The sequence below is a fragment of the Furipterus horrens genome, unplaced genomic scaffold (genome assembly GCF_987537825.1).
Source record: "Furipterus horrens unplaced genomic scaffold, mFurHor1.1.pri manual_scaffold_5, whole genome shotgun sequence".
NCBI classification, from domain to species: Eukaryota; Metazoa; Chordata; class Mammalia; order Chiroptera; family Furipteridae; genus Furipterus; species Furipterus horrens.
This window is the reverse complement of record NW_028327175.1, coordinates 64148415-64163059: the sequence shown is the minus strand read 5'-3', so window position 1 is coordinate 64163059 and position 14645 is coordinate 64148415. Positions and strand designations below refer to the sequence as shown.

At 37.5% G+C, this 14645-nt stretch overlaps 1 protein-coding gene across 1 annotated transcript in view; it reads left to right on the top strand.

The window, feature by feature from the left end:
- The window catches only part of ELL2 (elongation factor for RNA polymerase II 2), an 80043-nt gene extending 67398 nt beyond the window's left edge, over positions 1–12645 (top strand). The window contains exons 8-12 of the mRNA XM_090276509.1: positions 1344–1914; positions 4825–4891; positions 8345–8516; positions 10500–10544; positions 10641–12645. Coding sequence (XP_090132635.1) covers positions 1344–1914; positions 4825–4891; positions 8345–8516; positions 10500–10544; positions 10641–10757 — 972 coding nt within the window. The 3' untranslated portion in view covers positions 10758–12645. The remainder of the gene's footprint in view (positions 1–1343; positions 1915–4824; positions 4892–8344; positions 8517–10499; positions 10545–10640) is intronic.
- Positions 12646–14645: the final 2000 nt, after the last annotated feature.

Sequence of the window (14645 nt, the reverse complement as noted above, 5' to 3'; positions counted from 1 at the left end):
GGATCAAACCTGCAGCCTTTTGATGACAGGAAGATGATCTGACCAACTGAGCCACTGGCCAGGGCTCCATGTCATTTTTATGGGCAATTATTAAGATTTATTTTCTAATCTAGTGAAAGAGAGGAAAATGGATAGTATTTCAACAATAATAGAGATACTTAGAAAATTACTGTGAAGATGCTGACTGTTTCCATGTTCAGACAAGTGAAATAAATGATAGCCAAAATATTTGTAACTGGGGCATCTTAGCACATTAGAGGAGATTAAATAAGTGCAGGCTTTTTGCCTTTTACCTACTCTTGTTAGTTCTGACATAGTGAAACGGTGCAAACTGCTGCCACCTCTCTCGAATACTCTCCTGAGTGGCATAGTCTCTCAGGGCACTTAGGATGGGGCTGTATAATTGAAAGATTAGTACTCCAAGAAACTAGAGGGACCCCAAAAGATGGAATTTATTTATAAAAAATGTATTTATTTATATTTAAAATGTGTATTTATTCTTACATGTTTAAACTTTAGTCACCTTCAAAGTACTTTCCATTTGATGCAATACACCTATCGAGATTTTTTTTTCCCACTGCTCAGAACACTTTTTGAACTCATTGATTTTGATGCCTTTTAGTGTTTCTGACACCCTTTGAGAACTTTTTCATCTGGGGAAACAAACAAAAAACGTTGCTGGGGCGAGATCAGATGAATAGAAGAAGGGTGGGGCACAGGGGTCATGCTGATTTTGGTCAAAGACTGCTGAGCAGTGAGGTGTGGGCAGGTACACTCATAAATCACCCATCATGAAATGGGCAAATGCATTAAAAGAGTCTTCAAAAAAAATTCACTGAAGCTGAACACAGCCTCTCACAACAATGCCAGCTGGTACACTGGTACAGATGGGTTTCTAGAACACTCCCTTAATGGAGGAAGTCTGTACTACAAGGGGTCCAGCCTCCAGAAGATAATTCCATTTGGGGGGAGGCACCCTTGCACAGGGGTGGGCAAAAGTAGGTTAACAATTGTTCATATGGCAGAAGACATGCTGGTTATGATTACTACAATAGCTTTATTAACGCAAAAGAGTGTCACAGTGGCTCAGTAAACCTACTTTTGTTCGCTCTTTTATTTGACGGATTCTTCTTTCTTACATTAGACATGAGGATTTATTTCACTTCTGTTTTTGTGGCTTGTTTGTTTTTACTTAAGCTTGGAGAAAGGTTTAACACAACACCAGTGATAAACATACGTATGAATAAAATTACTCACCTGTTCTTTTGGTAACTAGTGATGCATATATTGAATTTTAGGGCAAACTGGCTCATATTTTTTCCTGTCCCCTCCCCTCCCCCCAGAAACGGCTTTTAGACTCAGATTTCATTGATCCTTTAATGAATAAAAAAGCTCGAATATCTCACCTGACAAACAGAGTGCCGCCAACGTTAAATGGTCATATCAATCCCACCGGCGAAAAGTGTGCGGCAGGCCTGCCGCCGCCCCCTGCAGCTGCTGCCACCCCCACCGCTCCTCCACTGCCATCAGCCCACATGCCTGCCTCCAACCCTCCTCAGCCTGTACATTCTAACTCCAATTCCCCTAGCACTCCAGAAGGCCGGGGGACACAAGACCTACCTGTTGACAATTTTAGTCAGAACAGTGGTATCTGTGAGGACCAGCAAGACAAATATACCTCTAGGACTTCTCTGGAAACCTTACCCTCTGATTCAGTTCTACTAAAGTGTCCAGACCCTATAGAAGAAAACCATTCAATGTCTCTCAAAAAGTCCAAAAAGAAATCTAAGAAACACAAGGAAAAGGACCAAATAAAGAAACAAGACATTGAAACAATTGAGGAAAATGAAGAGGACCTTAAAAGAGAAGAGGAAACTGCCAAGCTGAACAACTCCAGTCCAGATTCCAGTGAAGGTATTTTATATTCGTAAAAACAGACCACACATGTAAATGAATGGGAAGAGGGGTCTGTTGTGAGTGTGTGAGATTATGCTGTTCATAGTTTGTAATGCTTTTTCATCAGATGAGCTTCCATTTAGTTGTGAATTTTAGTACTGTGTTTTTGAGCAGTTTTTTCTTGCATTTTACTGCAGTTATTTTTGGTCTCTTTTTAGCCAGCTATTAAATATGTCTTTTATACTTGTTAATAAGATGGTGAGTAACATTTGAAAATGACCCCATGATCCTCCAGAGACCCCTTTTAAATAAGGTGGGCTTTGTTGCTCTTTTCCATAACTGTGATGGTGTTGTGCAACCTCCACATGACCTATTTTATACTATTCTTAAACTGACTTAACCAGACACACAATTAGCAATAAAAAAATATTCATTTCCTTCTTGGTAAAGAAACAAGATCACCCTCACTTTAATTAATATTAGCACAGGGGAAATGTCAACTTCTTTATAAAACAGACAAGGTACAATTACATTTACAGATCCCATTACATCATCTTCATTCAGAGTAAAAGTAGTTTGTCTTGTGCAAGACTGTTGGCAATTAGCTTCATAGATCTTAAGTTTTTTTTTTCAATTTTGAGAACACTGTTTTAGTAAACTAATATCAGTTGTTAGTCGTAAACTTAATCATTCCAAGTTTTTGAAAGCTTTAAAAGTCAAATATCTAGAGACCCAAAGAGACTTAAAATAATGCTTTACCTCTAAAGAAAAGCTAACCAGTAAAAGGACTACTTGTCTGGGGTTGTAGTGATTTTTAAAACCTAATGACAAAATTCTTGTTTTGTTTTGTTTTAAAGAGTTGTCCTCTAAAACGTAATGTCTTTCATGCCAGCACATAGAAGATCCAAGCCTGTCATTTAGCATTGCTGCCCATTTTAAACCCAGCATAAGTCAGGCAAAATTCCCCAGGAAAATACAACTTTAGAAAATTTACTTTAATTAATAGAGTTTAAGGAGTATTGTCTTTCTGTAATTTGCCCACAATACTGAAAATCTATAGTCTTTAGATTAACTATTTTTACCATATGAGAGAAGCTTTGATTGTAGAAAAGTATGATACAGTGCTTTATTGACCTGGACTGAGTATATTGCATGTCAAAGTATATCTGTTGAAATAATGGGATCAGTATGGTATTATTGATATATAGTGGCCCAAGAGATAGTGATCCTGCGTCAGAGGCTAGTGCTGGGAAGACTGTATCCTACTCTGTTGAGGCCTTCTTAGAGCTGGAGACCTGGAAAAGTAGACCTAGTTTCTTTGAATCCTTCACTGATGATGTGGTATCTTTCAAAGACAATTGAGATTATCACAGACTGAGGACAGATCCCAACCCATGTCCCCTGTATCTTTTGGAACTTATCTGGTGTTTGTGGCAAAGGATAAGCCAGGTGACATGCACTTGATGTCTTTTCCTTTAAGACTTAGGCTGTTGTAAAAGCAAATTCTTTTACCAAAGCCTGAATCAAATATACAGTAGTCCCCTCTTATCTATAGTTTTGCTTTCCGTGGTTTCAGTTACCCACAGTCAGCTGTGATCCGAAAAATATTAAATGCAAAATTACAGAAATGAAGAATTTATAAGTTTTAAATTGTGTGCTGTTCTGAGTAGCATGATAAAATCTCACACTGTTTCGCACTGTACTGCCCAGGATGTGAATCAGCCCTTTGTCCAGTGTCTCCACCCTGTATACACAGCCTGCCTGACAGTCACTTAGTAGCTGGCTGGGTTATCAGATGGGCTGTCGCAGTATTACAGGGCTTGTGTTCAAGTAACCCTTATTTTACTTAATGGCCCTCAGCGCATGGTGATGCTGATGATTCAGATTAGCCAAAGTGAAGCCATAAAGTGTACATATGTACAGGAGAAAGCATAGTACATGTAGGATTTGGTATTATCAGCAGTTTCAGGCATCCACTGGGGGTCTTGGAACCTATGGACAAAGGGGGACGACTGTATATACCTATATATGTACATGAACATTAAGTCTGCAGAGTTTACATATTTTGTTTAGTGTGCTTTGTCCTTTAAAGCATTAAACCAAAAAACTCTCAAATATTCACTTTTGTTTTTATATTGAACATGTATGTTTTGCCAGCCTGCAGGATTAGGGTTTGAGTTATTATTTTAATTCTACTTTGAATGATAAAAAATTATCCTAGTAAAAAGTCAAAACATACCCCCTGGAAACAGCACATTCAAACAAATGAAATGCTGAGGGATTTTATACACTTCTCATACCCTAGTTCTAAATAACTAACACTTTATTTAGTGGTCCTTTTAAAAACAAATCTCTGTTATTCTGAGGGTTAGAGATTAGAGGAGTATAAATCAGTGTTTAGTAATAACTTATTTTGAATTACTTTAAACCGATGGGAAAACTTTCTACCCATTTCCGCTGTCTGCATACAAAAAGGGTGGCAGTAAAAATACAGTGACCGAAAGTCTACTACCTGACTTTGCTGTCTCATCTGCCTTGTTTAAATCCTATGAAAAGTAGATGCTAATGTAAAATTTGTATCTCCCATTGTCTGGCTGCATCTGCCACCACAGTCTTTGAATTGCTGGGCAGATGCCACAGCTGTTGTTGGAAGAATAGAAGGCTGACCTCGGGTTAAGATGGAATTCCTTCATTGTGCAGACACTGCAGTAGCCAGGCGCTTTCAATGCCTGGCGTCGGGCTGCTGGCGTGGGTCATCGGCCTCTATTGTTCGTGTTCAATTGTATTCCTTGCTCACTGTTGCTTACTGAGATGGAAGAATAGAATTTGAGGAAAAGTATTCCAGATGTTTCTGATCTATTTTAGAATTATAGGCATTTTATATCCATACTATTTGGTGAACACTTGAATTTTTTTTTTTCCTTGTAGGAGTTAAAGAGGGTTGCACTGCCTCCACGGAGCCATCTTCAACAATTGAACTCCCAGATTATTTGATGTAAGTTCAGATGTCTGCCATTGGGAGAAAACTGTTTAATTTTAGAAAGTTTTCAAATTCTTTTCCCATAATTTGCAAATCAGAAAAGTAAGAAGTTCCAAAAACAGTGTTCCAGAGCCACCCCTGCAATTGAAAGGCTGCCATTAAGCCTGCTTGTCCCAAATCCACCCTTGTCAGCTTGAGCAGGTTGTGCCTCCTCCTGCTCTGAGCCCTGCTCAGTGACGTGTAAGTGTAGAGAAGCCTGTCCTTTGTTCGGGGGCCAGGCCAAGCGTTTGATTATGGAAGATTTCAGGGACTGGACTCTTTAAAGCTGACAGTCTATTAATGCACAAGTCATTCCCTGCACACACTCCGGATAAAGTGCTTAAACCTCTGCAGTTCATCCAAAGTAGAGGTACATTTGGTTTTCATTTGAGTAAAGCTCTGCCATCCAACTAATTTTAAGAGGAGAGAATACTAAATTTGATCATCTCACTTTAGTACAGGTTATAATGTTTTTCTTGTTATGACAACAAGTTGCTAAATGCTGAGCTGGGGACATTTTTGTAACTGGCTATCACAGAAATTATAACTTGGACACATAATTCTAGCTTTTTTACAGACTCAGAGGCTTCTATAAGAAGTAAATAATTAAGTTGCAAGAGCCTGGAAAAATGGAGAGTGAAAGAACAAACGGGTCTGATCACCAATAGCTTAAAAAATGGACAGATATGCAAAATAGCTTTACTGTAGAATGGAAAACGGAATCTGAGCTGTATGAACGCTTTTCTCTATTTAGTGCCATCTCATGGTGGACAAAGTTCAAATACGCTATTTAGCCCTCCATGGCCAATGAAATGCTCATCTCCAGAGTAGAGAACATTTTATACTTAAAATGTGTTACTTTTGCTTAACAGTAGTGTGAAAGCTATACTTATCGGGGAATGAGACAGCAGGAAACCATAATGTTGGTTATCATCTCTTAACTAAAAGGAACTCAAGAAATCATGCTGAGTACTCTTTCATCTGAGGTAGCGTATGGTTTTTAGAGTTCTGTGGGGAGCTTTGAAAAGCAGTCACCACTGAGTTGGCCGTGGAAGGGCCGACTGGGGGACAGCACCTGTCTCAAATGATGATGGGGTTCATCTCTCCAACAGCAAACCCACTTCTCCTTAAAAGTGCTGTGAAAGTTGCCCCTCCTCTCCCAAACAACAGCTGCAGTGCTGTGCTCTCGCTTTCTTGCAGTTGATTTTGAATTCCTCTTTTTTGTCTTAGTGATGTATACTTGTTATATATGATAGATCATGTAGAGAAACTGAAAAATAATTCTGACCTTTTCCCTGTGGACTCAGGCCATGTTTTTCAATTTAATCTGTTAATTCCTTGTTTTTAAAAATGTTAACTTACTGGTTTAAGGATGGTTCCTGGATTTGCCTCAGTGCATTTCTGTACATTTGTCATGTTTATAGCTCTTTAAAATTTACAAAAATACATAACCTGTGTGATTGTTTCCTTTATTTAAGTAAAAACAATTTAACCAGAAAATTTTCCGAAAATGTGAGAAAGCTTGAATTTTCAGAAATATCACCAAAAATATAAAACTTAAATTTAAGTTGCTTCATAAGAAACCAAGAAACCCTACTGTGAAACCTTTATGATCAGCTTTTGAATAACTCATACTTACTTACAATATTCCTGATTTTTATTTAATAAGAACACTTCTGCTACTTCTGGTTGTAAATTATCCAAACTGTTTAAAATTTTATTCCCTGACTCCATTAAGAGCCAACTGTAGAACTCATAATTTTTGGTAAAAATTTTTTGTTAAAATGCCAGTATAATCAAATAATCTGTAATAGCAACACAACTGTTGGTCAGTTTATTTTTCCTAAGGAATCTATTAAATGAAATATTGAGGATGTGGTTTTGAGAAAGCAGGATAAATATTTTGTATAACAAAGTGAACCTGACTTTCACAGTCAGCTCAGCCATTTCCCTCACATGTGCGGCTCCCCACTGGCTCCCCTGCTGTGCAGGGAGGATGCCCGTCTGCAGAGGACTCTGCTCCGTCCTTGGCTGGCAGTGTTCCTGTTACAGCAAAGACACCAGCAGGGCAGCCTTCAGGCAGCATCCTGCCACTGTCTCGGCTACGCCTAGAAAATTTAACCTCCACACTAACTCAGCATGAATAAAAGTATTCATGGGGACATTAAAGTTGCTCACTGAATCACGTTTCTCACATTTCCAACTAGGTATCTGTGCTATCACATTTTAAAAACTGGTAAGATTATCTAAAACCATTTTGAAGAAGACTGAACCCCAGGGTTCTCCCACAGTGAAGAATATTATACTATGTACCCCCTGGGGCCATTCTGAATCTCCTGCCACCTGCTGGAAATTGCTTTGAAATTCCAATTTTTATCTCAAAAAAGTCAAGGGAATCTTGCATTCCATGATAGAAGTACAGAGTGCAAAGACCCAGACCCGCCCCTGATGTGATCCCATTCTTCAGATCCACAAACAAATAATATTAACTCTGTTTTAATATTAAAATGCTGGTTAATTTACTTACCACTGAATGAACTGCCACTCTAGGAAAATGGCTTTCGTTCACCAGGTCCCTAGAAGTATTCACACCCTAAAATAAGACAGGTTTATGGCATTTTTATTAAGAAAGTAAATCAGCCCTGACAGGTGTGGCTCATTGGGTTGGGCATTGTCCCACAAACATAAAGGTCACCAGTTCGATACCCTGTCAGGGCACATGCCTGGGTTGCAGGCCAGGTCCCCCATTGGGGGCGTGTGAGGGACAACCAATTACAGTCTCTCTCCCACATTGATGTTTCTTTTTCTCTCTCTCTCTCCCTTCCCCTCCCTCTAAAAATAAATACATAAAATCTTAAAAACAAAAAAACAAAAGTAAATCAGACTAATCACACAACACAGCCTTTCTGTTATACATAGTATGACATGTTATATTATGTCATTTTTTAAAATGATAAACAATTTTCCTTTTGTATTTTATCTACTTGCCTAATCAGAAATGGGAGGAAAGGAATAGAGGAGGTATGCCTGTGGCGCCTTGTTGGCAGCAGGTATGAAAGGCCTAAAGACAGAGTCCCTCGGAAAGCAATCGACCTAGAGGGTTGAACCTCAGCGTTCAGTGACTGGGGGGCATTTTCCTGGTCTCACTTACCTGTCTAGTCCTTCTGCCTCAGTCTGACTCACAGTAGGTGCTGGCCTCTGCCCGCTAGTATGTAGGGAGTTATTTTGGATAGAAAAAAAATTTCGGAAGCTACATCTATGTGAGTGTTGTTTCCTTTTAAATGGTTGCACTTTAATTCTATTGCTACCGTGTCTTTTTTATATTTACTCTCCTTCATTGAAGCTCTTAAGCTCTTCCATGGGATAATTTCACCTACAAGGTCTTTGAAGGCATGACATGGCTGTCTCTTATACTATTTTTCATATTAGAAAATATATCGCTATCGTCTCCTATGAGCAGCGCCAGAATTACAAGGATGACTTCAACGCCGAGTACGATGAGTACAGGGCCTTGCACGCCAGAATGGAAACTGTGGCTAGAAAATTTATCAAACTGGATGCGCAGCGAAAGCGCCTTTCTCCAGGCTCCAAAGAGTATCAGGTAAATGTGTTTGTTCCTGACTTTCAGATTTTATTTTCTGTGCTCAGCCCAACCCCTAGGCATCCAGTCAGCCTTCAGAGCATGTCTTCTCCCTGACCAGCTTCTCTGCAGCTTTTGGCTTTCATTCAGAATTAGCTAGAAAACTAAATATTTGAATAGTTCTTGAAAACAAGTCAACACAATGAAACTATTTCCATCAGTGGAAAAATAACCTTTTTATTTAACATAATATGTATAAAATATGTAATATATGTTTATACATGTACTGAAATATAATATCTATTGTATTGAGAAAAATACCAAATACAACTAAATAGGGGGAAAAGTCAGACTCCAGATTCCTCAAAATATTCCATTGCATTGCCATCCAAATCAGACTACAGTTCCTAGATCTGGTGCTATAACCCATAACTGCTATTTCAAGTAAATGTTTTAATTAACTTTAAAATAGCCTCAGTCTGGCATAGAATAGGGAAGATATAGACAGAGGTTTGGGGCTTACTTGAAGAAAAACTTGGTGCTTCCAGCTATTCCAGAGACAGACCTTTGTTAACAGGTATTAATCAGTTTTCACTTTCCTACTTAAGTGGTAATATTACTACAGCTAACAAAGAGAAGTAGAGGCTTGGCCTGACTATTGTCATAGGTCTTAGCTAAAGGATTAATATAAATGAGTGTTTCTTTCCTTGCATTGGCCAGATAACTGTCACATTTCACAGGCATAGATGGTGCCCCCATCCTGGCCCACTAGCATTGTTCTAACAGGAACCTAAGTGAGAGAAGGGATTGGCTTTCCCACATTGGGGAAATCAGGCTGAGCCTGCCTGTGCCCTAGAGATTCATTATGTTTTCTGTAAGTGGGCCCTAATCTCTTAAACACACTGCCTAGAATTATAGACGATTTTGCCAGAGGAGTTTGGTGTTTGAGGGTGCAAAAGGTCGGTGATGTGGTGGTTTTAGGTTTGTTTTTCTACATAGTTGTTTACCAGTGTTCCATGATTATATCTAAGGTGAATTCCAAGGATTGCTTAGTGGTCAGGAGCAGGCCTCAGGGCCAGAATGCCTGTGTTTGATTTCTAGCTCCTACCATTTAATACTTGTGTGACCTTGGGCAAGTTATTGAACTTGCTTCAAAATCCCCATCCATCAAATGAGGTGATTACAGACTTGGGGTGAATAAATGTATAAATGTAATAAAGTATTTGGAAACTGCTTAGATCCAATATACATCAGGTGGTATGATATGTAAGAGTTAACTATTTTCCCTAGGCACCCAATTTCCCTCCCTAGAGGCAATCAGTAGTACTGAGTTTCCAGTGTATTCTTTCAGGGGTGTATGTGTAAGATGTATATACGCAAGCAAATTCACATATATACCATATGTAATTAAATCTAAGATGTCATCAATTATAAGTTGCACCATTGTCTTATGTTCCAGTAAGTTAAACTATGACACATTATTATCTGATTTCACTAAAATGAGAAGACATATGTATCTTAGAAGTAATGAAGTTCTTAGAATATACTATTCTATTTTCTCCTTTTAAACAAATGATGCCAAACTATATAAATTGCTCTGCACTTTGCTTTTTTTACTGAACAATATAATGCATCTTAGATAATTTTTTTATATAAGTACATAAACACTTCCACCTTTTTAAATGGTCTCTTAGTATTCCTTTGCATGGATTAATGGACACTTAGATTTTGTTTACTATCTTTTGCTTTACAAATAGCGCTGCAGCAAGTAACCTTCTACACATGTCATTTCACTCAGGCACAAGTAGATTTGAAAGAAAGTGTAAGTGCCAAGTCAGTTTTGCATTTGCTATGTTGATGGCAGTTGCCAAATTGCCTGCCTTAAAGATTGTACCAAAATCCAATTTCCAACATCAATATTTCCCACACCCTCGTCAGATGTGTGTTAACTTTATACTGCAAACAAAAAAGTTCTCTTCTGATTTCTAATTTTTAATTTTGTAGAATATTCATGAAGAAGTCTTACAAGAATATCAGAAGATTAAGCAGGTAGGTATCATCACTGTTGGTTTTATGGCATGAAGTTGGGAAGTAATTACAAATTCTGCAACCTGATTCCTTGCTGTTTTTATTTTGAATCCACAGTCTAGTCCCAATTACCATGAAGAAAAATACAGATGCGAGTATCTCCATAACAAGCTGGCTCACATCAAAAGACTAATAGGTGAATTTGACCAACAGCAAGCAGAATCATGGCACTAGAGCTCTGCTTGGACCGGAAGATGTGAATGAACTTAACCTTATTTATTTAAAATTCCAAATGAGTTAGTTGCTCTAAGAGTCTAAAAAAATGAAACTTTGCCTGTTGAAAGTTTCAATATTTGTAAACTTGAGTTACCTTTTTTTCCCCCCTACTTTTCTTTGCTTCCCTGCATTTTTGAAGCTGCTTTTTCTGGTCTCCCACCCTCTCCCCTGCTCCCAAGACTTGTGTTTGTCAATAGAAGTAATTATTTTTAGATATTGGGGAATCCAGTATCTATACTTCAAATCAGTTTTTTCTTAAAAACTTGTTTATAATTAGAAATGATTTTTTTAGATATTGGGGATCCAGTGTCCACACTTCAAAATTATGTGTGTTTAAAAAAACAACAGTAATGTGCAAGGTGAAATGCTTTTGGATAAACATAAGCCTATTTTCTGACCTTTCTTAATGCGAACTATTTGCCTTAAATGGTAGGATATTTAGAAATTTGCACAAAAAAAAAACAAAAAAAATAAAACATTGTTTTGGAGGGTTAATAAATAGGAAGGTCTGTGAGTACGTATATTTGTGTAGCTACACATACACATGTGTATATACCAGCTGACTTCATCTAGGACAGTAAACCCACCCTGCAAGTTAACCCCCCATTGCAATGATTGCCTTAAGGTGTTTGCTAGTTGTGTACATAGTGTGGTGAATCATTAGCTACACTGCTTCCCACTTGATTGGAGCGATGGGAAGCACACTGTGGCCTACCAGCGTCTGAAAGTGTGTGCGCGGCCTGTTGTATGTGTGCAGAGGCGGAGTGGGTGTGAGCATGCATGAAGGAAAAAAGCTGCTACTCTCAGTAGGCCAAACGCTCAGGTTAAACAACTGACGAGTGTTACTGTAGGGTTTTTGGTTTTTTTTAATGTCAAATTGCTACTTCTATTGTAGAAGACAAAAGCATTTCCATTTCAACCGTTTGTCAGAGTTCTTGTTGGGCAAAATTGATATGTTATGAAAATGAAACAAATCTATAGTTTTGGGGCAAAATTATAAAATTAAATATGTAGGTAACCTATTTATATACTGCTATAAAGTATTTTTTTGAAGAGAGATATGCAAAGAAATTATTACCTACATGAAATGTATATTTAAAGATCGTTTTTCTTCATCCTGGGTACCAGGAATATAAAAGAGTGGATATATTTAACCATAGCATACTGTGATTCATCAAACAGCACAAACTTTTATTTCATGGAGTTTATCTGTTGACGTTGATTTAAACTATCACTTGTTTTATCATGTGGGAACATAAGTTATGTCAAAAATGTAAGGATTTTGAACTAATGTTAATTCAAGTTGTGTTGTCTTACCGTATTGTCTTTTCAAAGTGCTGCCAGTTAAAAAGGGAAGCATTATGTTTACAAATCTGTTTTGAAATGTTTGCCAAAATTGTTGGTAGTATCTTTAATAAAGATGTTTGTCTCCAGCATCCAAAAAAACCAAATAAATAACTTTGTTGTGTATCACTGTAAACCAGAAAATGTTAGTATCTAGAAAACCTGAGAGAACATGTAGATGAACTTTTCTTTTTGCAGTTCTTTTAAAACATTAACCAGAAAGAGTAGATAATTTAGTAAAAAATATATAAAAGCATATAAACTATACAAAGACTAAAACAAGACCCTGTGTACTATAACTCTATAAATTACTGCAGAAATTTAATTTCTATATAGCATGGACCTCCTAGGGAATTTGATTTATTTTAGCATTGAGATCCCAGGTGCTTTTCCTTTTACCTCAGAATTGGTACAATCATTATTAAATGTCCATGATTTCAAACTTTCAGTTGAAAAAAGATAGGAAAGAAAACATAATTAGGAGTAAATTTGGTTTTCGTATTATTAAGGTAGAGTCTGCTGAGGAGTTTGTCTTTAGGTAATGACCTCATTGGTGTCATTTCTTGGACATCTTGGCCTTTTAATCAAAGATGGTGTGCTGCTATTTTCCATGAGTGGTGTTTCTCAAAACAAGGTGCTTGGACCACTTATATCACCCATATTAGAATCTCTGGGTATAGGGCCCAGGTGTCCATTCACATTTTCATAAATATCCTCCAGGTGACTTTTCCAATCTGAAATATGAGAACCATTCGTTGGCACAAATGTCATGCTAATAGGTCTCTAAGTCTCAAAGTCTTGAACGTTCAAGATCAACTATTGGCATTTTTTGAAGCTCATCCCAATCAGCAAGTGCACATCACTTTTCCCTCTACAAGGTGTGAGGCACCCACCCTCTCAGTTGTTTCACTGCCAACTCGTATTTCGGAACTTGTTTACAAACAAGTCTTCTAGTTGGTTAATTGTTAGCCCTTGGAGCTCTTACCCACCTACATCAGCACATCTTCTGGTTTACAAATTGGGTAATTATAGAAGCTAGAGATGCTTTACAAAAATCCAGCATTGCATACTCATAGACTTGACCACCAACCTATAAAAGCCTTAATTTAGATGTTTGTTGTGCACCTTGGGAAGATCCTTACAAAATGTGTATCTGTCTATCAGTTGTAATTCCAAGAGTTGTAAATCTCTGAATCTGCTATAACCTGAGGCTACATCTCTTTTGGAGATGGGCATAAGCCTATTAAAATATTTATAATCACTATTCGTCTCCTACTGCTAGAATTTTAGACACATACTCTCAAATAATTGCTGCAGGAAAGGGTGGTCAGTATCGCTTACTCTGGTCAAAGAATTTATTCAGTTTTTTTTTTTTTTTTTTTTTTTAAGAAACAGTGTAAAACAGTTGTCAAGATGAGCGAATGACTTATGTTGTTATATTTTCATCACATTTCATCTAAAATAATTTGAAGCACACTTGAAGATTTTTTACCAACACTCATGAATTCTAGATTGAATGAGTAGCTGATTTAATACAAACCAAGAAGAACATTAACTAGATGCAGTTTTGTTTTTTATGTGGGTGTTTCATTTCCTATCTTGTTGGTCTTTATTGCTCATGGAATAATTTAAAGGGTTAACTTTCAACTCTTAAGTAGTGATAGATGTTCAGTACTGGCACTCTCAAAAGCAATTGTTGTGCCCAGTTTATATCATTGCTCCATGCATTGATTATAAAAATTCAGTATTAATTTTCTTTCACCTCTGATTGATCTATTAATTGTTAGAGCGGTTTTCTTTTCCCTTAAAATAATTCACCTTATGTAAAACAAATGCATACTTGCATGTTGGAAACAATATGTCAAAATGAGGTTTTGACACAAGTGGCCCATTAGTTCCAGCACTGCTTGGTTGCCTTACCCCTTGCATAACTTTATCCTTTGCTTCTGGAACTTGCCTGAAACTCTGTAGCCAGTTCATTTTCTTTCTGGCAGTATGAGTGTTGAGTCTCGTATTCTTGGTATATGCCTTTGCTACTACTTTTGAAGTTCTTACAGTCTGTTACTTGCCTAAGTGTTACTAAATCCTTTTCTTACATGTACTGGATCGGGGTGGGTGGGTGGGGGGATTTGTAGCCAGCACTTTGAGAGGAACATTTTGGGAAAGGATATTTAACTGACACTACTAAATGAAGGCAACAGAAGATGTTATCCATGTTCTTTGTAATGAAACGGAACAAGGCTGTGAGGTTCATTTCAAAATATTTTGAAGTGTTAAAAACTATATATAATATATTGATGCTGTTTCCCAGTTGTTCCAACCAAACCATGTTAGGACTCCTGAAGGTAAAATGTCACAGGGACTTTTCAGTTGTTACTGAGCTCAGCAGCTGCAGTGGTCCCTGTTGTTCTACACCAATTTCAGTTCAATAAAAATGTTAACATTGCAATTCTGGTACTTGTTTTTCCTTTGTCTCATTTCAAGCCCTTAACTTCGTCTTAA